This window comes from Eptesicus fuscus, chromosome 10 (assembly GCF_027574615.1).
Source record: "Eptesicus fuscus isolate TK198812 chromosome 10, DD_ASM_mEF_20220401, whole genome shotgun sequence".
NCBI classification, from domain to species: Eukaryota; Metazoa; Chordata; class Mammalia; order Chiroptera; family Vespertilionidae; genus Eptesicus; species Eptesicus fuscus.
The window spans coordinates 16,621,240-16,644,097 of record NC_072482.1 but is presented as its reverse complement, the minus strand read 5'-3'; the positions used below and the strand labels follow the sequence as shown (position 1 = coordinate 16,644,097).

Sequence of the window (22,858 nt, the reverse complement as noted above, 5' to 3'; positions counted from 1 at the left end):
GTCCGTGAAGGTGAGAGGTAAAGCCTCTTTGGAGACTCTGTAGGCAAGTTGCAAATTGGTGTTGTACTCAGCTGGCCCTTTACAAAGCATGTAAACTATACTTAATTGGCTTAAGTAAACTTTATTAAATTACTAGAGGCCCGGTGCATGGATTCATGCACATTGAAAGGAAATTAATTAGAAGAAATTTTTTAGAGGCTGGGGAAGGACTGGGGTAGGGCTCCAGGGGGTGTCCGGCTCGTCTTGCCCAGTCCCGATCGGCTGGACCCCAGCAGCAAGCTAACCTACCAGTTGGAGTATCTGCTCTCTAGTGGTCAGTGTGCATCGTAGCGACTGGTCAGACGGTGGAACAAAGGGTCGGACACTTAGCATATTAGGCTTTTATTATATAGGATTTTTTTTTGGTATGGGAAATGGTCAGATACATCGTCAGACTTGAACTAAGTGACTTCTCTTTCTTTTTGTTTTTATCTTATTTTTTCCATCACCATTTATCCCCTCTATGCCCTCTTCCACCTCCAACACCCCCCCCCCCCCCAAGTGACTTTTCATTATGGATACTTCGAAGCTTACAGTCCAGTAAGCACTAATACTCTGCTGGCCCTCTAACCCCAAGCAGGTCAGGCAAATTCTGGTGGCACCAGGTCACTGGCAACTTCCTGGCACATTCAGGTGCTTCTCTTCTATGGCAGGAAGAACTCTGGTCGCCTCACTGCCCCTGGGCATGTGTCCGTGACCATTTGGAGCAGACTTGGACTGGACCATTCTTGACAGCATGAAAAGAGGAGTCAACAGGGTCCCCACATGGAATCTCCGTTTAGCGTCAGCTGGACGCTGGGCTTTGTGGCCGCTGGAGGAGCAGCTGCTGAGCTTTGATTCTTTAGGAATAGGGGTGAGATCGTGAATAAACACTGGCCTGGCCCCAGTGTTTGTATTTGTCAAATACGGAAAATAAACAGGAATCCTAAATTGGCGTGAATGCTGCCACCTGGCTTTCCTACCACCCCCCCCATTTGCAGCCTGGATCCAAGAGGAGCCGGGCAGAGGTCATAATCTGGGAGGAACCTGGCGGATGTCCGTGCGTGCCGGGTTTGGGGCTGTGGGAGGTGGGGCTCACGGGTGTTAGGCTGTTGATTCAGAGTGGTGACCTCACTTTTTCGAGGGGTGATAAAGGCTGCCGGGAATGGTTCATTCTTCCTTAGATTCTGGCTCTCTAAATTTTTCGTTTTCACCTGTCAACCTCCTGGTGTTGGAGGTGACAGATATTTGCAGCGGTGGGAACGTTGTGCTCAGAGGGACCTCAGAGAGGGCCGGCCTGGGCAGGGTGTGGGTGGGTAGTGAGGGCACTGAGTGATAGCCCCATCTTCTCTTTAGAATATTTGAAAATTATGTCTAAGGGTTTGTTTTCAAGAAAAAAGAAAAAGAAAAAAAAAAAAAAACAGGAGAGGGGGCTTAGGAAGCTAAGTCCTAGCAAGGCTCATTATCCGATCTTTCTATAATTTTCCATTTGCTCTTCTGCCACCGGAATTGCCTGGTGGCTCAGTCACTTGGAGCCATTTGCAGAACTGTTTTGGGAGGAGGACGACGACTTGGCATGGGTTTAGGAGAGAGGAGTGAGGTCCTGAGTTCTGGAATCAAGAGAGAGCAGCCGTGGATTCAGGAGGGCTTTAGCGCTGAGAACTCAGAGGGGAGGAATATGGGGGCTGTTCATGTTAATCATCACTGATGTTGATATTACCAGCTCCTATTCATTGAATACTTACTATTGAATAGCTTACCGTTGAACACCTTTTAAAAATGACCTCAGTTAATCTTACACATCCATGGGGTATATTATTAGCCCCCTTTTACACAGAAGGAATGAGATGTAAGAGAGGTTATAGTGAAGCAGTTGGCAACTGCTAAACAGAGGACTCAAATCTAGGCCACTGTGGCGGCATACACACTGCCGTTTCTGCCAAGTTGCGGGTAGGGGATGAGTAACCTTAATTTACTGGAATTTTGTTTTCTGTTAAGGGAATGGTTTTACTCGAGAGTTGAACATTCTCTTGCCATCCAAAGAGCACTTCTGCCCTAGGATGGCACTTGGAATTTTAGCCCAAACAGCCGATTGGAAAGCATGAACAACCTGTGTGTGTGGGTTGAAAGGGGAGGGCGTGGAGTCATTGGCAAGCATTTTCCTATGGTGTGACTGTGACGGGCAGTGGTGCCATGGTAAGGTGGAAAGATACGCTTGCAGACTGAAATGTTATAAATAGGGAATGGATACTTTGCTTTCCTGCTACTTGGGTCATTTTGAAAAATATTTGCTTAGTGAGTAACAGTGTGACATGGGTTCTGCTTAGCAGTGTGGTTTCAACTCACTTATCCTGAGAAATTGAAGACCTTTTAGGTTTTCTTTGCTGCCAACCTGGTTATTTGTATAGGATTAGTGCATGAGTTTGCATCATCGGTTGTGAGCATTTCCTTTGTTAACTATTCGGGTCTCTGAGAAACTGCTTTAACTCCATGATTGTGTGAGGTTTATCAGACTTCCCTGGTAGCGCTCCCATAGCAAGCTTTCAAGCATATCTCTTCATAGATTGCAGATACTGAGTAGACTAAAGGCAAAGGGTGAGAGGAAATTTAATCACCAATTCTGGGAAAGAGGTTGGAGTTCTGGTCTCCCAAAGAACCTTTGAGACAAGACCATTATCTGATTTCATTCTCAGTATGGCCAGGTAAGTTTGTTTAATCAGGATTAGGCGAGGTAGGAGGTTTGAGAAAGAGGAAAAAGCTTCAAAGGCAAATGGGGACAGGCTTCCAGAATAATGTAACTGGTTATTAGTCATTCCTTGCTCTTCCCTTAATTCTAGAAGTTCAGGGCTTCTCCCTCTCCTTTGGGTTTAAATCTTGTGTTAAAACTGGGTCCAGGAAAAATACCAGATCAGACAGGGTTTGGGTGTGCTTCTTGCCTCATTTGGAGTGCTCAGGGCCAAGGCTGCGATTCCATTTCAACTTCTCAAAGACGACAATGTGCTATTCATCTTGGTGTTTCTGGTTCAGTGCCATGACACCTAGTAGTTAAGCAATAAATGATGAATGAATTCCAGAAGGATCTTGCTCTAAACTAACTTCATTCTAGCCCTAGCCCGTTTGGCTTAGTGGATAGAGTGTCTGCCCATGGACTGAAGAGTCCCAAGCTCGATTCTGGTCAAGGGCACGTAACTCGTACCTCAGTTGTAGGCTTGACTTCCGGCTCTGGTCCGGGCTCGTGTGGGAGGCAACCAGTCGATGTGTTTCTCTCTGTCTCTACCTGTCTCTTCCACTCTCTCTAAAAGTCAATGGAAAAATATCCTCAGGTGAGGATTAACACAAAATAAAACAACAACAAAAGTTCATTCTAGACAAGTTAGAGGGCAGTTGGAGATTGAACCATATCTCACTACTGAGAGCTACAAAGCAGATTAGAACGGGTATGGAATTCTCCTTATGCGTCTTCCCAATTCATTTCTGTTCTCTGACTGTACAAACACTTACGTATAGTAAAACTAATGTGTATGTATTTGCTTGTGTTCTGCTTTTCTTCACTTACGTATAGCTAAAACTAATGTGTATGTATTTGCTTGTGTAGCTATTTTCTGTTATCTTACAGAGATATATTTCTAGTTTTCATATATTTAACAAATGTTTATATGGTGCTTCTGTTAAATGTCGCATTGCTAGACTTTGGGTATGTGATAGTAAAAGGCTATTTATGGTCCCTCCCTCTTGGAGTTCATAGTTTATCCGGGAAGATAAAAGAAGGACAAGCCTTCAAGAACAGAAGGAAGAGTTTGTCAGAAAGAGGGAACAGAATGTGGCATGGCCCAGAGGTAAGAAAGAGTCTTGGTGTTCAAAGAATAGAAAGAAGGCCGATGTGGTTGGTGCTCAGCAAATAGGGGCAAAGGGCACGTGGATTGAGGTTGAAGTAGTTGGGCCAGATCATACAGGACCTTTTCAAAGTGTGAAAGTGTCAGGCTATCACCCAGAGTACAGTGGGAAGCAGAGTGACCATGTGGCTTGAATGACTGGTAGATATTTTTAAAGGCTCACTCTGGCAGCTCCATGGAGAATGACTTAGGGAAGCATAGAAGCAAGAGAGGGGTTGGAATCTTTTGCTGTGCAGGGGAGAGATGACGGTTCTGGGGTGGTGTCAGTGAAGATGGGGATTAACAGGTAGATTTCAAAGATTTTGGGGAGAGTTTACTGATGGTGATATATGGGGGCAGGTGGGGTTGAAGGAAAGCAGTCATTTAGTTGAGTCTGTGGTGGTCTGATTACTTTGAAGGGAAAGGCTGGGGAGGAGTGGGTGGGATTGGGGAACCCAGAGTTTGGATGGGTGTTAGTAAGTTCGAGGTACCCATGATCGTGTCAGTTCAAGCCTTCATGCCTACGGTTTCTAAAAGCCGCCTCTCCGGTTGAGCCATCCTCCTTTTGTTGGACGCTTGGATTGCTGTCATTGCTCCTGCTGCAGGCAAGCAGCACTAATGAGTTGTCTGTGTGCAAACCAATTGCTCTTTTTCTTTTTGGGCTGTTCCCAAAGGTGAGGGGTATTTGAGGTGTATTCCCCAAAGTGGAATTACTGGATCACAGGAAACAAGTGATGAACAGCTTTGTGGTTCTTGCTGCATATGTCCAGGTTGTCTTTGGAAAGACTGGATTAAAGTGCCACCAGCAAGCTGTTAATGTGTCTTTTATCCCACAAGCCTGCCAGCATTGGAGCTTATCACTTTAATTTAGTTATGCTGCACAAATTTGCATTCCAGTCGTTTCGAGGGATGTCATAATTTATCCACGTGGTAATTACCTTTACTCACGTTGCCCTCTGTCCCCACTATATTTTTAAAACATACTTTTATTGATTTCAGAGAGGAAGGGAGACGGGAGAGAGAGATAGAAACATCAATGATGAGAGAGATTTATTGATTGGCTGCCTCCTGCACACCCCGCACTGGGGATCGAGCCGGCAACTCCAGCATGTGCCCTGACCAGGAATCAAACTGTGACCTCCTGGTTCATAGGTCCACGCTCAACCCCTGAGCCACGTCTGCCAAGCTGTCCCAACTCTTGAGTGAAATTTATGTTAACCTCATTTGCATTAATTCTTTACATTTTCAGTTATAACTTTTTATTATCTGTGTATGCCATATATTTTTACATTCTAATTTGAATATTATATTTAATAACGCCAAATTTAGGTTAATATCCTTAAATCCATTCTATTTGTGTGGAAACTACTCAACTCTGCTTCTGTAGTACTTCGAAGCAGCCTAAGCCATCCCTAAAAGAATGGGCATGGCTGTGTTCCAATAAAACTAAATTTATGGACACTGAAATTTGAATTTCAAGTCATTTTCTTGTGTCACAAAAATGTTGTTCTTCTTTTGATCCCTCTCCCAACCCCCAACTATTTAAAATGTAAACAGCATTTTTAGTTTCTGGGCTATAAAAAAGTAGGCAGCTGGCTGGCGCTTGTTCACCCATGTTTAAGACCCTAGAATCATTAACATCTTGTGGGACTGGATCAAAGAAACTCACTCTGGAAAATGCTTGCTGAAATTCTGCCCCATTTGTCTAAAGTGTATTTATTAATAGTAAATCCTCTTTCCTCACGTGTGTTCTCTCATTTACTAGATATGCTAAGTTTATATATATATATATATATATTTTATTTTTTATTTTTTTAATATATATTTTATTGATTTTCCACAGAGAGGAAGGGAGAGGGATAGAGAGTTAGAAACATCAATGAGAGAGAAACATCGACCAGCTGCCTCCTGCATACCCCCGACTGGGGATGTGCTCTCAACCGAGGTACATGCCCTTGGCCAGAATCGAACCCGGGACCCCTCAGTCCGCAGGCCGAAGCTCTATCCACTGAGCCAAACCGGTCAGGGCCTAAGTTTATATATGGTTTTATTATGCTAATATTCACCCGAGGATACTTTTTCCATTGATTTTTTTTTTTAAGATGGAAGGGAGGAAGGAGAGAGAGACATTGATTGATTGCCTCCCAAGCACCCCCTGTTGGGGATGGAGATCAAAGGAAGAGCAACCTTGCCCTGGTCGGTTTGGCTCAGTGGATAGAGCGTCAGCCTGAGAACTGAAGAGTCCTGGGTTTGATTTTGGTCAAGGGCACATGCCCGGGTTGTGGGCTTGACCCCCAGTGCGGGGCGTGCAGGAGGCAACCGATCAGTGATTCTCTCTCATTATTGATGTTTCTATCTCTCTCGCCCTCTTCCTTCTCTGAAATCAATAAAAAAAATACATATTTTTTATTTTAAAAAAAGAAGAGCAACCTCAAATCCCAGACCCTCAATTGTGCAGGCCTACGCTCTAACCACTGAGCTATGCTGGCCAGGGCCCAAGTTTATGTTTTAAATATGTTTTGAAATGCCCCCGGGTTTGTCTTTTGCCTCATTGTTGTACAATCTGTATTTTTTTGTTTTGTAGTATGCTCCAAGCCTAGTAAGGCATAGGAGCTTTTTTAAGTCTGGACTCTTTGATATATTTCTCAGGAAGTGAATATTTGCATTTTAATTGGGGCATTTAAAAAGATTGTCTAATCCCAAGAGAATGAAGTGAAAATATGGTAAAATGATAAATAGAAGGAGTGATAATTAAAATAATTAACATTACATCGTACTTACTTGTGTTACGCTTTGTCCTCCCTGCTTTACCTGTAGTAACAATTAATTCTGCAAACCATCTTAAGGGAGTAGGTGTTACTAGTATCTTCATCATACTAATGAGGAAGCAGACAGAGGCTGAGCCCCTTGCCCAGATCCCCCAGCCGGGACCTGGGAGAATGGGCATGCTTAGCATACACCAGGCTAAAATGGATTTTGTTTATACGTTCATGCTGGAATTGCTGTACTGGCTGGTGTCCTTGCTGTTGCCTTGGTTTGTGTAAGGATTCTATACATTCTTAGCAAGCACAGAAGAGAGTTTCGCCTAAACCTTTACCATTGTCTTGTTAACAAAATGGCTTTTGCACTTAGATGAGGGTCTTATCCTGTAGGAATGTCAGTTGCAGCGGGCAGAAGGAGATGAAGGTCTGTGGTCCATGGACGGAATGCGGAGTGCTCACTCCTCTGCATTGCAGGTTCCAGGCAAGACAGCATCTGGGTGAAGCCCTGCCCGTTTTTTTCCTTTCCCCGGTGTCCCCTAAGCTTGCCTCCTTCCAGTCCTAAAGTCAGCACCTTCTAGCTTTGGCTTTCTCTGTATCTGTAGCTTTAATAACAGTCCCTGCCTTTGCCCTAGCAACAGAAGACTTTTAAATCAAAAAGGATAGTAGGGAATAAATGCAAGAGCCAATCCAATTTATATAGCATTCCTGGGAGCAGATCTGTCTGTGTGCTTTGCGGAAGCTCTGCCCTTGGTGCTTTCCTCTTCATCCGTTCTTTTTCTTCCTTCAAATCTAGAGAAGTCCCAACAGTCAGTGCATTGCTATTACGAATTTAATGTGATGTTCAAAATAAAATGGTCAGAAATTCTGGGAGTGCCTAGCTCTGCCGGGCTTTTGCCTTTTGATCACCTGTTAGTAGCATGTTTTACAGTCACCATCTCTGGAATAGGTCTTGGTTGCTTTATCTTTGTTATAATACCCACAGTAACTGAGATTTTTCTTAAAATACTAATTTTATGCAGCATTAAAATTTTTTCTATGTTAAACTCAAAGTCTTCCTGTTTGTCCATTATGAATAGACAAAAGTTTATCACTGCTTTCAGTTTTTTTCATAAAAAATGACTGCAATTTGATAGGGAACAAGAATGACATAAGTATGTTATTCTTGTACACTGCAAGGAAAAATTTCCCCATTTGTTTGAAGGATGAAGTCATGGGATAAGAATTGGTAAAGATAAATTGGCACTCATGTTCTAACATGTATTAGTATATGTGGGTGTGTCTTGTCTTCAGTCAGATCCATCTCTGTGCCCTCAAGTAGAAGCGACAGGTGTGTTGTGGGTCACCATAGTGAGTGTGGAGAGCTTGGAAGTATTTATGCCTGGTCATTTCAGAGCTACCTCTTCCCTCCTTTGAAATTTGCTTTGTTACCTTTTAATCTACTCAATATGTATTTATAGTGTTCCCATATCCCATACAGTTTGGGATGGTGCACTGATATTTGCTCATTTATCCATTATGGTTGGTGAAGTACGTGCTCTGGATAAATGAACCAAATAACTAAAGTTAAAAGTAGGATAGAACATCAATAACTTCTGGAAAACAATCTCATGATACTGCTTATAATTTTAAGCATCAAATTAGTGTAATGCTTTTTTTTTTTTTAATGAGGGGGTATGTTTTAAATTTGTCATTATATTTGCTTGTCATCTTAAGTACCATGATGGACATAATGGCTTTTAAGCCAGTTGTGATTCTGTGAAAACAGAGTGATATCCTCAGGATCTTTGGAGGCGAAACCATCTGCCCTTAACTGAGTGCCAGACGATTTTACACAGTGGAGGCTTTTTGGGTTTCTCGCAGTTGCTTCGCTGCTTCTAGTTATTCATGGTCTGTGAATCCATTCATTCAACTAGTCCACAAACACTTGTCAGGTATATCATGAACAGGTTACTTGGTAGCATCAGCATGTCAAATAGACTCTATCCTTGTCCTCCTGGAGCTTGTGGCTCAGAGGGGAAGATACCATAAATGGAAAAATTCCTGACTACAGAATTATGGTAGTCATATAGGGGAAAGCAGAATGAGGGGAGGCAGTAAAACCTAACTTAAGTCGATGGAGAGGAGGGCAAAGATGGCATTTCAGAGGATGTCCTATCTCTGTAAAAGATGTTGCATATCTAAGTCATGTGATGTGGAAAGCCATTGAGAGTTTTAAGCAGGGGATGAAAATATCAGATGTGGTGTGTGAGTTAGAGTGGGTGTCAGAAAGGCAGCCAGGAGCTCAGTATCATTGCTAGACTCTAAAAGAAGCCTAAGACTCCTGTCCCTGCATTTTTAGACATTTCTTTTGACCGACCAGTGAAGTCTCAGCAAACTTTTTTCCTAAAGAGGTCAGATAGTAAATATTCTGAGTTTGCGGGCCATATAGTCTCTATTGCAGTTCTCCAGCCCTGCCATTTTAGCGTGAAAGCAGCCATGTGCAATGGCTAAATGAATGTCTGGGTTCCAATAAAACTTACAAGTGGCGTGCGGGATTTAGTTTGCTGACCCCTGGCTCAGAGGATGCTTTCTTTATCATTTTGGTGATCCTCATTTTGAGGTGGTTGAGCAAGGGAGGAAATGCCATCTCCGTGGTTGTCCCTGGCCTCGAGCTGCTTGTAATCATTATGGGAAGATAAATACATACACTTATGAGGCCATCAGCAAACATGACAAGACAGTATGTAATTAGGCACCTAAATGACAAACAGAAACAGGAAACGGGGTGAAAAGTTTGCTCATCTGCTTGGGATCTGGGTGACTAGGAAATGTCACGGCTTCAAGGAGAAGGTGGAACTTGACAATCGCCGACACCTTGGAGGCTGGAGTTGACTTAGTCCAACCTGCTAATTTTACAAGCAAGTAAAACCAGGTCTAACTGATCTTAGGGCAGGGTCTGGACAAGAACCAGGTCTAACTGATCTTAGTCTTCTGTCTTCTAAAGCTTTGCCCAGTGATTCTTTCTACTTTAGATCTGGGCCTCCCACAGGCTGAAAAACATATATGGTATTAATGTTAATTCTATATCATATTAATACTAAGTCATATTGGTAGGGAGGAGGAAGAGTGAAGGTTCCAAGTTATGGGTGTACAGAGCCTTCTTTTGTCCCTGAACCAAAGTGGTTCTTAAGAGCCTAAGAGCAACGTGACTGTAGCTGTCATTTGTCATAGAAAGAAAGAAAGAAAGAAAGAAAGAAAGAAAGAAAGAAAGAAAGAAAGAAAGAAAGAAAGAAAAAAGAGAGAGAGAAGAAAAGAAAAGAAAGAAAGAGAAAAAGGAAGGAAGGAAGGAAGGAAGAAAAGAAAAGAAAAGGAAGGAAGGAAGGAAGGAAGGAGAAAAGAGAAATGGGTGGGGAGTGGGAAGTGAAGGAGGGGAATACAGAATATAGAAAATGTGTGCATACACTGACAAGGAGTAGGAGGCAATCTATATGTAACGTCTTCAGTAGGAAGTACCTCTAAAGGAAGGCAGATGCATACTGCTGAAGAGAACTTGATCATTCTTAAAGAATGAAGCAGTCTGTATGTTCTGACATGGAGAGAGTTCAGTGATGCAGTGAGAAGATGAACAAAATCAAATCAAAGAACACTATGTATGGCCTGTCTCCTTTAGTGAAACTGAAGCAGCCAAGTTCAACTATGGATGCATGTGTTGTGTGTAAAATGCTCACGAAGGGTCTGGAAAGATGTGCACAAAATTTAACAGTGAGTTTCTCTAGGGATGGGTGGATGTGAGCAAATACTTAAACATTTTATTCCATTTTGTAGTTGTTAGAATTATTATGAGAATGCTTATTATGAAAATAATGATGAAGTAAGAATAATATTTAAGCAATGGAACGGGCCAGGTTGGGAAAGAGGAGAAGGGAGGGGCTCTGACAGTGAAACCGGGCTGTTTCCAAAGTGTTTCTCAGAATCAGAGAAGATTCAAACCAGAGCGCTCGGCCCTTGGTTCAGGTGGTACAAAAGTTGGTTGCACATCAGAATCACTTGGAAAGCTTAAAGACAAAACAAATTCCTGGCCCTGTTGCAGACCCACATGATCTCAGGTGATGCGACTGAGGCTGTGAATTTTTGCAAAAGCTGCTTCCCAGGTCATTTTGATGCTGCACTTGAAAGGCCTGAGGCTTTGGGGAACCTCTGATTTAGTCTCCCCCCTTCTGGAAAGTGAGAGAATTAACTCTCTTGACCAGGCAGAACCCAGCCTTGGGTGTTCACTTTTCAGTGACTGTGTCTCCTGACTCCACTGTTTCCCCCAACAGTAGCTTTTCGGTATCACGTAGGTTGTGTTTACATTTTATAGGGAACATTCTTTAGTATTGTTTTTGAACTTGATCCCCTTCCTCCCCACTACCCATTGCTTCACCCTTTGAATTGCCTTTGGGAATGGTTTTTACGTTATTTTAATTTGCTTAGAAACCAGAGGGCTGCCACCAGGCTAGTGGAAAAAGCTCCAGTTTTAGATAACTGGTCTTCAGCTGAGGCTTTAGGAAAATAACTTTTATCCAGTGTCTCTTAAGAGAAAGGGACATTGCCACCTGTTCCTCTCAGCCGGGTTTCAGCCCCGGGAACAGTTCCTCCAGCTTCGTAGCTCAGATGGTTTAACTGTTAACTTTGGGATTGGAAGAGCTCTTAGAGGTCCCTCTAGCGCAGGGGGAGTAAACCTTCCTTCAAGTGAATTCTTACTTGGAAACCGCTAGCAAATTGGTAGGTCAGAGCTGCATTGTTGGAGGCAGAGGTGGGGGGGGGGGAGAGGGGGGGACTTAGAGTCCTACCTCCTGTCCTTGCCCCGACTCTCACCCTCCAGGCCCAGGGGCAGCCCTGGGAAATGTGTTCGGAACTGTGCGATCTTGAGTCCAATTTGGAAACCATTGAAGTTTCCCTCTTTCTCCTTCCATAGGTAACTATTCCCCACATCCAGCTGATCTGACCTCTCTTGCCTGTTTTCTTCTCCTCCTTCCACCCCAGTCCTCGTCATCCCCCACTTCCCCGTGGCTTTCACCTTCTCAGTGGGCTTTCTCGTTTGCGCTCCTCCCACACCACTTTCTCTGTCCTCTCTGCAGCCAGATAACTTTTTTTTTTCTTCACAAGTGTGATTATATGCCTTTTTCACCAACCTCCAATATAAACAGTGACTTCTCATTGCATTTTGGATTAGAATCAAACTTCGGAGCCTCTCCGAGTTTAACTGTGGCCACTGTGTTGCATCTGGAGGTAGAGCCACACGAGTGGTTTAGTTCCTGAGCTGACCTTCTCTGCTTCAGACTTCTGCTCGGAGACTCCCGCTGCCAAATCCCCCTCCACTCCCCTGTTCAGACTCTGAAGTTCTGTTTCCATCCTTCAGAAACACTCCAAAACATTTCTCTAGGATCTCTGAGCTGCGAAGTGCCTGTCAAACCCCTTCTCACCGGACTCTATTTCTCCTTCTCAGCAGTAATCTCCACCTCATTATGTCATTACTGATGTAATGAGTTGTTTCCGTCTGTCTTCCTTTAGAAGGTAAGCACCGTAAAGCCTGGGATAGGGTTTGAAAGGTCCTTGTACACACATGGTAGAGCTTCAAGAAATATTTGTCCAGTGCTTTCACAGGACCTCGTTTGTGCACAAGGTTCAGGTCCAGTGTTCAGCCCAGATGAGGCTGCGAGGCATGTCTTCTGTTCACTCTCTTTGTAGGAGCTGGAATTGCCTCTTGTAGCATGGTCGTCTTTTAGAGCCACATCATCTTAAGTGGGTTAGCTAGTAGGGTGCAGTTTAAAGAGCCCCGAGTTTTGTTGAATTAGAAACTTGATCAGTTATTTTAAATGAACAAAGAACTGGAAAATCTACTTAATGAGTAGAGAAGTGTGTGGGTGCACAGTGAGGTTTGGAGGTGGATTCTGTATCCTTCTTGGGGGACCTCCAGTAACTCAGTAATCAGGGGACCAATGCAGAACCTAGTAGTGGCATCCCTCCCCGTAGATTTAGAAGCGTGTTTACATCTTTCCGACTTCCCGAACGCTGCAGTTCTCTACAGTGGCTTTCGCACTTAGAAACCAGATAGGAAGGAACTGGGAGAAGTACAGAGCAGAGCCTCTTTTGCAACCTCTTGGGTTGGGTCCTTATCGTTGGGGAGATTGGGACAAGATTTGTCTTCATGTACTTGGCAGGTGGCACTTGGGATCCACAACATAGTAATGAGTTTTCTTTCCTCAGTCTGATGCATCTACTATGTTTAGAAGAGGGTGTCTGGGCTGATTTTTGCAAAAACAAGAAGAAGAAGAAGAAGAAAAAAAAGCCAGGTGTAAAAAGGGATGTTACTACAGAATTTATTATCAAGCAGGTTACTTTTCTCCAGAGACCAAGATGAAGTTAAAACTCGTACCAAGAAAATCAACTACTATCCTTTGTTGTTGGGGGTCTCAGATGAAAAAAAAGATGAATATATTCTTTTAAACTGAAAATTTGTTTTCAATATTGTCATTTAACTGGAGGCAGCTCAGGGGCAGGGTAAAGGACTTTAAGGTTGATACTTTTGGTTCAGTGTATGGGACGATGCTCCAACCAACTGAGCCACACCCACTAGGTATTTATTTATTTATTTATTTATGTATTTATTTATTTATTTTAAATCCTCACCCGAGGATATTTTCCCATTGATTTTTAGAGAGAGAGTGGAAGAGAGAGGGAAAGAGAGAGAAATATTGATGTGAGAGAAACACATCGATTGGTTGCCTCCTGCACATGCCCTGACCAGGGCCTGGGCGAGGAGGAGCCTGCAACCGAGGAGGAGCCTGCAACTGAGGAACTTGCCCTTGACCGGAATCGAACCTGGGACCCTTTGGTCCACAGGCCGACCGTTTATCCACTGAGCCAAACCGGCTAGAGCGATATGACATTTTTAATACAAGCTACAGAGTGCTTTCATGTCCATATTCTCAGTTGATTTTTATAATCGAGAGGTATTGTCAGCTTCATTTTACACATGGAAGAAAAGGAAGCTGAGGCAAAGGTCAGGCAAGGAAACCAAAGCTTCACAGCTAGAAGGTCAGGTGCTGGCGAGGAATCAGCGTCTTTGTTTCTCTCTCTCTCTATTCTGCAGCAGCCTACTTTTAGGAGGATACTGTACCCGTCAGATCTTTACTAGGAATGATAGTGGTGGTGGGGGGATTGTTCCATGTTTTATTCTCTGTTCCTTTATAACACCTTTGTGGTTTTTGTTCCTCCCCCTTCCCCCTTTTATTTCTTTCAGCTTGGATTCCTTAGCACCACCTCTGCTCAGCCAGAACAGAAGGACTCAAGTCTCATTGGCAAATATCGCCACGTTGACCGCGCCACCGGCCAGGAGCTAACCTGCGACAAGTGTCCGGCAGGAACCTATGTATCTGAGCACTGTACCAACACAAGCCTGCGTGTCTGCAGCAGCTGCCCTGTGGGGACCTTTACCAGGCATGAGAATGGCATAGAGAAATGCCATGACTGTAGCCAGCCATGCCCATGGCCAATGATTGAGAAATTACCTTGCGCTGCCTTGACTGACCGAGAATGCACTTGCCCACCTGGCATGTTCCAGTTTAATGCTACCTGCGCTCCCCATACGGTGTGTCCTGTGGGCTGGGGTGTGCGGAAGAAAGGGACGGAGACCGAGGATGTGCGGTGTAAGCAGTGTGCTCGGGGTACCTTCTCTGATGTGCCTTCTAGTGTGATGAAATGCAAAGCATACACAGACTGTCTGGCTCAGAACCTGGTGGTGATCAAGCCAGGCACCAAGGTGGCAGACAACGTCTGTGGCACACCCCCGCCCTTCTCCAGTACAACCTCACCTTCCCCTGGCACAGCCATCTTTTCACGCCTTGAGCACATGGAATCTCATGAAGTCCCTTCCTCCACGTATGTTTCCCAAGGTAACTTAACCTCCTGAGTTATGTATTTGAGGAGGGCTTTGAGCCCAGTGAAGGTACTGGCAATGGGCTTGTGCCAAGGGTGGTTTTGCCATTTTGTATATCCCTTGATGAAGTGGCTTGCATTTGTGGCTAATTAAATCTAGCTTCTTTGGGACTTTTAGAAACATTTAGACTCAGAAGGTTGCACTTAGGGGGATCAATTATCTAAAAAACTAGGTCACATCAAGCTAGCAAATAAGAACCTAGTAAAACAAGGACAGTGTGTGGCCTTATGTATGTCACTGAACTTCTTCTGGCCTTGGTTTCAAACTCTGTCAAGTACTAGTAAATGAGTGATTTAGATATTTAAGGTCTCTCTCCGATTAAAAGTTTTCCAACGTGGAGTCAGTCCTGGGTCGATACAGCCAGAGGTAAGAAGGAGGGAGCAGGGAAGAAAATACCATGGTATGTGGAGGGGAGGGATGAATATTGGATCAAAGGAGGGGAAAATAAGTTAGAAGCTTCAGGAAACAAGCAAATCTGTATCATACCTAAGGTAACTAGCTAGCATTCACATCTGGAAAATAATGTGTATTTTTCCCCCCAAATGATTCTAACTTGATGTTCGTCATCGAGTATCACTGTTTTTCTCAGAATTCCTTTAGAATTTCAGGCAGACTATAAAATTTAGTCTTTATTCTCAAATCCTTTTTGATTGAATTTAATTTTCATTGAGATGATAGCCCACTAGACTTGTGCTTCCTAGTGTTCTCTCAGGTGCGATGGTACTTGACCTTGATGATAACCCTGTGAGGAGGGCCTTACAGCTGCCATTTTGAAAGGAAGAAACGGACTCACATGACCTGACCAGGTTTTCTCAGGGTCCGATACAGGACAGGTCCTATTTCTCAGGACTCAAAATCTCTGGCTCTCACAACTTGCTAATGGAGACAACTTGTGGAAGCTTCTCTGAAAGAAGTCCACTAAACTGGCCATGCCCATGGCCAGTGATTGAGAAATGTATTCATAGAAGGTACTAAGGAAGTCCTGCCTTATTTTATTCACTGACCTGTCTCACCAAAACTTCCTTTCACTGATCAAACTTGGATTTGAGTTTGAGCTCTTTTCTTACCTTAGTCATATCCTCAAATTTACCATTGCATTATGACATAATCAAAAGTTGGGAGAGGAGGTACAAAGGAATTAAAGGACAAAGGAATTAAACTTGAACTAGTTCTCTGAGTAGTCAGAACAGTTGAGAGTCGACTAAAGCTCTGAATATATGTATGTGTCTGCTCAGGGTGTGAAGCACAGGAGTAGCTGCCGTGAAGGTCAGATGTTGAATCCCTGAGGATGTCCTTGGTTATGGCACGAGGAAGTAAATGAGTTTAGCTGTTACACTTCGTTTTTACCTTCCATGTAAAGGTGCTTTTTTTTTTTTTTAGATTTTATTGATTTTTTACAGAGAGGAAGAGAGAGGGATAGAGAGTTAGAAACATCGATGAGAGAGAATCATCGATCAGCTGCCTCTTGCACACCCCCTACTGGGGATGTGCCCGCAACCAAGGTACATGCCCTTGACCGGAATCGAACCCGGGACCCTTGAGTCCTCAGGCCGACGCTCTATCCACTGAGCCAAACCGGTTTCGGCTAAAGGTGCTTTTAAGATCTTTATGAAAATGTGCAATATAACTTATTCTTAAACTCCAAAGGTCATCTCTTCTTTAATTATCTGCCAGATTTGGAGATAAGCAGGAAGAGGATCTACATATGGAATATGTAGATCCCCAAATATAGAAAAACTCACCCCCCTCTTTACTCTTTTTTTTTTTCCTTCTAGGCATGAACTCAACAGAATTCAACTCCTCTGCCTCTGTTAGACCAAAGGAACTGAGTGGCATCCACGAAGAGACAGTCCCCAACAACACAAGGTGGGAGGAAGGTGTGAACAAGACACTCCCAAACCTCCAGGTAGTGGACCACCAGCAAGGCTCCCACCACAGACACATCCTGAAGCTGCTGCCACCCATGGAGGCCACGGGGGGCGAGAAGTCCAGCACGCCCATCAAAGGCATCAAGAGGGGTCATCCCAGACAGAACCCGCACAAGCATTTTGACATCAATGAACATCTGCCCTGGATGATTGTGCTTTTCCTGCTGCTGGTGCTTGTGGTGATAGTGGTGTGCAGTATCCGGAAAAGCTCAAGGACTCTAAAAAAGGGGCCCCGGCAGGATCCCAGCGCCATTGTGGAAAAGGCGGGGCTGAAGAAATCTATTGCCCCAACCCAGACCCGGGAGAAGTGGATCTACTACTGCAATGGCCACGGTGAGCTTTCTTTTCTTCTCCTTGCCTCTCTTTCCCTAGTCCCTGTTGTCTGGAGGAGTGGGGAATGCAACGCTTCTGGAATGTCTTTTGTACACCTCGTGCTATTTGATCTAGATGTGTTGTGAGAAATGAGGTGGTCAGCATTTGATGCACTGTGTTCAGAGAGAATAGCCACTCTGCCCTTTTCTCCCCTGGCACATTTAAAGGGGCATGTTGCAAAATGAGAGCTGTGAGAGGGACGTTTAGGGACTTTGTTCAGCCTTGTCAGTTGAACATGGGAGGAGATTGAGTTCAGAGAGGTTTGGCTGCATCCTTGACCCAGGCTGGCTGCAGGACCAGTATTTCATTAAATAGCTCTTTAAGTGATAATTTAATTTTAAATTAAAAATTGCAAAAATTGTTTGTTCAGGACAGATGGGACTGACTCCACGTCTCCGGCCTAGTGGGGCCCTCACTTCTTTTTCACGACCGGGCTGCTAAGAAAAGGAAAAAGAACTTGTCTTAAGGTTGCCTTTTAGAACCTCAACCTTGCTTCTAGGTCCCTGTACTTTTTGCCCATGCACTTTCCCCCTCCTTATATTTTTAGGATCCCATTTCTATCAGGGATAGGAAGGGCTTTTTAGATTACAGACACTCAACGCTTAATATGTTGGTGATCATTTGAGGCTGGGCCTCCCGTCTTCTACATAGTAGTAGAGGTGTGTGTTGACACAGGCTGGAATATTTGTTTTTCCTTTTTTGAAGGCCAGAAATAGCTGACGGAAGTTGTCCCAGGAGCTGTTTGAGGTGAGGTGGCAGTTTTCAGACTGTGGCAGTAATTTCCCTTTCTATAAATCCTAAAGTGAGATTTCAGCCTGTAATTTTGATAATTCCAGTCAGGTGCCTTCTTGCCCCTTAAAGTTAGCCTAATTTTCTAAAAAAAGTGCTTTGGCCTTTTGTATTGAGTCTTAAAACTCTGTTTATACCTTTTGTTCCAGCAATTCCATTTTCATTCATCTATTTTAACCAGAAATACTTAAAAAAAAAAGATTTAAGCGAAAAGATCTTAAACTTTTAACTAAGCATTATGTATAATAAGTTGAAATTGGAAACAAAGGGACAGTTTTAAGGAAATGACTTAAGTAAATGATGGCCTATCTGTAATATGAAATGTATTGACATTGAAGATTTTATGAATTTTTTGGCTGATGACAGGAAAATGTTTTACAGTAGGTTAAAGAAAAGAAAAAAACAACCCAGACTACACAATTCATATAACATAATCCCAGTTCCCTTAAAACTATGAAATAGAGACTGAAAGAAAATAGGCCAGAATGATAGTGATGTTCTTTAAGATTGGTGAAATTAATGTGTGGATCTTCTTTTCTTCTTTGTTAGTTTTCCTTTCCCCAAATTTTCTAAAATAAGCACATGCTATTTTTATAATCAGAAATTAGAGAAAGTGAAAAAAACAACAGTAACTTATTTTACTTTCCTTTGCTAATTTGTGTGAATGAGCAAATCAAGGGAAAATCAGACTGAGACGAACCCCCTCCTGGGGACAGAGCCTGCCCTGACTTGAAGGAGACTACCCCTTGCTGGCAACCCAGCTGGGGAAGGAAGGCTTCAACCTTCTGCTGCTTTTTAATAAAAATCTTTTTATTTGGACATAATTTCAAATTTATGGAAAAATTGCAAGAGTATTACAAAGAATACCTGTATACCTATGCGCAGGTCACCCTACTGTTAATATTTTGCCCTTTTGCATTATGTGCTCTCTTTATATTAAAAATATATTTTATAAATTATAAAATATGTATAATACAGTATAGTTTTTTATATAATATAACATATAATATGCAATATTTTGTGTATATGCACACATGTGTACATCCAGAAAATAATGTTTCAGGACTATATCCTGGCCTTTTGTGCCTACAATCTTCAGTGTGTATTTCCAAACAATAAGGATCTTCTCTTTAAAAAAATAGTACAGTTTTCAACCTCAAATAAATGTAACATGAATATAATATTGTAACTTGGCATCCATATTCTGATATTCTCAGTCAGTCCAGTAAGGGCCTTCATAGACAGCATACATTTTTTTTTTTTTCTGGTATAGAATCTGGTCCAGGACCCAGTATTTCATTAAATAGCTCTTTAAGTGATCAGACACTTGTTCTGATATGTCTAATTAGTAGAGAATGTCCTGTTGGATTATGTAAGTATTTGAAACTCTCCTCTCCTTATTTACTTCATTAAAGGAATGACTCCATTTCTTTGGTAGTTGAATTTATGGATTAGGGTTTGGTGCTATCTGTAGTTTCAGGATCCACTGGGGGTCTTGGAATGTATCCTCCAAGGAGAAGGGGGGATTACTGTGGCCTCATTCAAGTGTAACTATCTTTTCCAATAGTTTAACCCCCAGTTTTTCCATTGGGATGTTCATATTTAGGATGTTTTTCTAAATGAGGTCTATTTTTTCTAAATTTCTGTTCAGAAAGGTTCAACTAAGTAAAATCCCATTACAAAGAGAGGTTCTGTTTAATAAAAACCATTCCAGGTGCTCAGAGAGGCCTCTAGAAACAGTATCTTCTTGTTCTGATTGCAGTGAGTTCTGGGCAGCAGATAATCCTGTGTAAGATCTTTTTCTGGTCCTTGTCCATTTACACTGGATTGTTCGTGAGGATGAGAGTAAAATTGCCTAGCCCAGGATGCTCTCTATAAGAGGTCAGGTTAGACCTCACTTACGCCTGCCCTCCTTAAGCAGACCATGCCACGCTCCTGAGTGTCATATAGACCCTCAGCACTCTGAAGCTAAGCCATTGGTTCCCATCTTCCTCTACAAGAACCTAGCCGGTTTAGCTCAGTGCATCCGTCTGTTGACTGAAGGGTTCCAGCTTGGATTCTGGTCAAGGGCATGTACCTCAGTTGCAGGCTCAATCCCAGCCCTGGTCAGGGCACATGCAGGAGGCAACCAATCGATGTGTCTCTTTCACATCGATGTTTTTCTCTCTCTGTCTCTCCTCGTCCTTTCCACTCTTTCTAAAAATCAATGGAAAAATATCCTTGGATGAAGATTAAAAAAAAAAGAACCTCTTTATTTGGCTCTACTCACCCCTCTCTGCCTACCAAGGATGTATGGTTTTTAAAGTTGAACTCCACAAAACTGCAATTCTACTTTCATGGAGTCCAGGTGTTGGAGACACCTTATGTGGCTAGGAGGATGGAGGACTGAGGGTGCTTCTTTCCTTCATGAAGTCAGAGCAATTTAATGTTTAGTAAATTGGGGTTGGACTGTGGTTTCTTGCAATGTGTCTGCTTCAGCAGCAGGCATCAGAAGTACCTTCAGAATTTTTTTTCTTCAGTTTTGAGAATACATTTATTAAAACTGGAGACAGTGAAACAAGGCAGGGCCTAGGATAGAAGAAGCAACAGGACAGAGCCTAGGTGGGCTGCTTTGGCTCTCTACTGATGTTAGAGGAAAGAAATGAGCCAAGGTGGGGCTGTTTTAGCTCACTGGGAAGTCAGAGAAAAGGGGCCTTGGAGGTAGGTTTGGGGGTTAGCGCAGGACGAGCTGCTGCTGCCCATTGCTCCCCGGGTTGCAGGTCTCATTGGGTCTCTTAGAGTTTAGGAGATGCATGCCTGAGAGGGAAGAAAGACATGGGTGTGATCCTGGGAGAGAGAGCGCCCAGAATTTTTATACACAAATCTTTTATTTATGAGTTTTTTACTAGATTCAGGTGTCATTAGGTTGTAAATCTATGTTAATGCTCAATTTGTTATGCTTTTGTTGTTTAAATAATACTTTATTTCCTTTTGTAGTATAATCCCAACATTGTACTAAGTGGGTAAGTGGGATCCAGCATGTTCAACTTTTTTTTAAAATTAAGATTAATGCGGGTTCACATTAATTGGGAGGTTACATGGAAAATAGTATATTTTGTCTGATCTTGTTTGTCACATAAAGCACAAAAGTAAAGATAGTGACACTTAGCCCACACACAGCTGGCCATACATTGCACTGAGAAAGTCTCAAGTGATCTCAAAACAGTTACTTCCTTATAATTATGCAAGACACAGAGCTGTGGTCCAGTCCCAGCTGGGAACGGGGATGGCTGAGAACAGAACCAACTGCTGTTCTCTTATTGCTGTTTCTAATACGGGTTCTTTCTAGTGGCCTTCCCTTCCTTTCTTCCTCTTCTCCTCTCTCCCTTCCCCACTTCTCTCTCTTCCCCCCTCTCTCCTTTGTTCACCCTTACGATTGACTATTTGGAAAAACTATGACCTTGGGTGTCTGAAGAGAAGTTTGAAAAGCAGGTGAGGAGTGGAAATTGCCCTGAAAATACTTGTGGAGGAAGTTCTGCAAGGTGATAGAGGGAGCGAAAAATGGGCAGTATCTCTGCTCGATAGTATTTCCTTTTTCTTTCAGACTTCAGGTTATGAAGAAAAATGGGGTGAGACAAAGGAATTGGATTTATTTAGGTTTAACTGGCTTAGTTCCTAATTAGCACATTCTTAGTCCTGAACCTTAGGGAGACAGTAAGCATTTGACTGGGACAGTAATCCCTTCCGGTGTAGTTACTCCAAGTACATGAGATATAAAGATAGCATCTCCTTTAAATGAACTGCAAGAGGGGTTGTGAAAGCAGCTGGTGCACCTTCTCCAGCAGATGCTCTGTACCTGCAGCAGCACAAGGGCAAAGGTCTCCTTCTATAGAACTATAGTCTAAGATTCTATTTCTTAATTCCTTCAGCTTGTTCTGTCATACCGTTTAACTGTGTGCATGTGGTTTGTCTCCCCGCATTGCTTAGGAGCTCTTAGAAGACAATGGGTCTTATTGTGTGTCCTCTATGCTGGGCCAGTAGCACAGGGCTCAAGGAGGAGCGGTCGCAAACTGTGCTAGCTTATATGGCTATCCCATGAGCTATTAAATTGAAAACTAAAATGAACTAAACCTAAAAATCCAAGTTTCTTGGTTGAATCAGCCACAGCTTCAGTGCTCAACAGCCACATGTTGCTAATAGTTATTATATTGGACAGGACAGGTGCAGGCCATTTCCATCATCAAAAGTCTTGTTGATCTAGAGCACCTGTGTGTGACTTATCCACTTACCTTATTCAAGACTGGATTGTTTTCAAGCCATTGACTTAATTGGGGAATGGAGGTTGGTGGGGAGACATATTCAAAAAAGCAACTAAGACTCAGAAAGACAGGGTTAATAATACTTTACTAAGTCCCGGGAGGCAGCACACTGCAGTGAAAGATGAGGGCTGATGAGTCAGGTTGGCCTGGGTTTTGAATATCAGCCCTCGCTCTGTAACGGTGCCAAGCTGCCGAACCTCTCCTCAGTTTTGTCATCTGCAGAGTGGACATAACTCTTGTCTATCTCATGGGGTTGTTCGTGAACATTGACTCAGATCAGAGGTAACATTGATGAAGCTGCTAGCTCAGCTTCCTTTTCTTTCTCTCTCCCCATAGGAAGGTCAGGGAGTTAAGCTATACTGAAGATTTCATGATGAGCTGAGGTCAGGGCAGAGGGACAACTATATCTAATTTTCAACCAAGTAGAAATCCATTAAGGATCAAATTTAATGAGCCATATGGACCAGGAGAAATGGCTACAGAGAAAACATCTGCAACTAGAATTTTGGCCATAAAATGCCTTCAAGGCCGATTGACAAGTACAAAAGGAACTGGAAAATGACAGTGTGGCACAGGTAGTCTGATTGTCAGCATTCTAGAGGGTGAAAGGAAGGAACGAGGCTCACCTGGCCTGGTCCTGTAGGGTGAGGAGTAGCTGTTGGTGGAATGGGGCGAGTGGAGTGGGGCAGTGTTGGCTGGGAGAGGGAAGCTGTGCAAAGGGAAGGATCTTGTGGGCCTGGTTTGCTCAGCTGTAGGATGAAGGTCTTGGATTTAAGTATGTCTAACGTCTCCCTCTATTCTAAAAGCCTGTCCTAAAGTGATGCAAAAATGGAAATGTGAAGTTGAAAACAACCCACAA

The 22,858-nt window shown here is 43.1% G+C and overlaps 1 protein-coding gene across 1 annotated transcript in view; it reads left to right on the top strand.

Moving 5' to 3' along the window:
- The window catches only part of TNFRSF21 (TNF receptor superfamily member 21), a 72,699-nt gene that overhangs the window by 12,980 nt on the left and 36,861 nt on the right, over positions 1–22,858 (top strand). The window contains exons 2-3 of the mRNA XM_008153210.3: positions 13,917–14,568; positions 16,388–16,873. Coding sequence (XP_008151432.2) covers positions 13,917–14,568; positions 16,388–16,873 — 1,138 coding nt within the window. The remainder of the gene's footprint in view (positions 1–13,916; positions 14,569–16,387; positions 16,874–22,858) is intronic.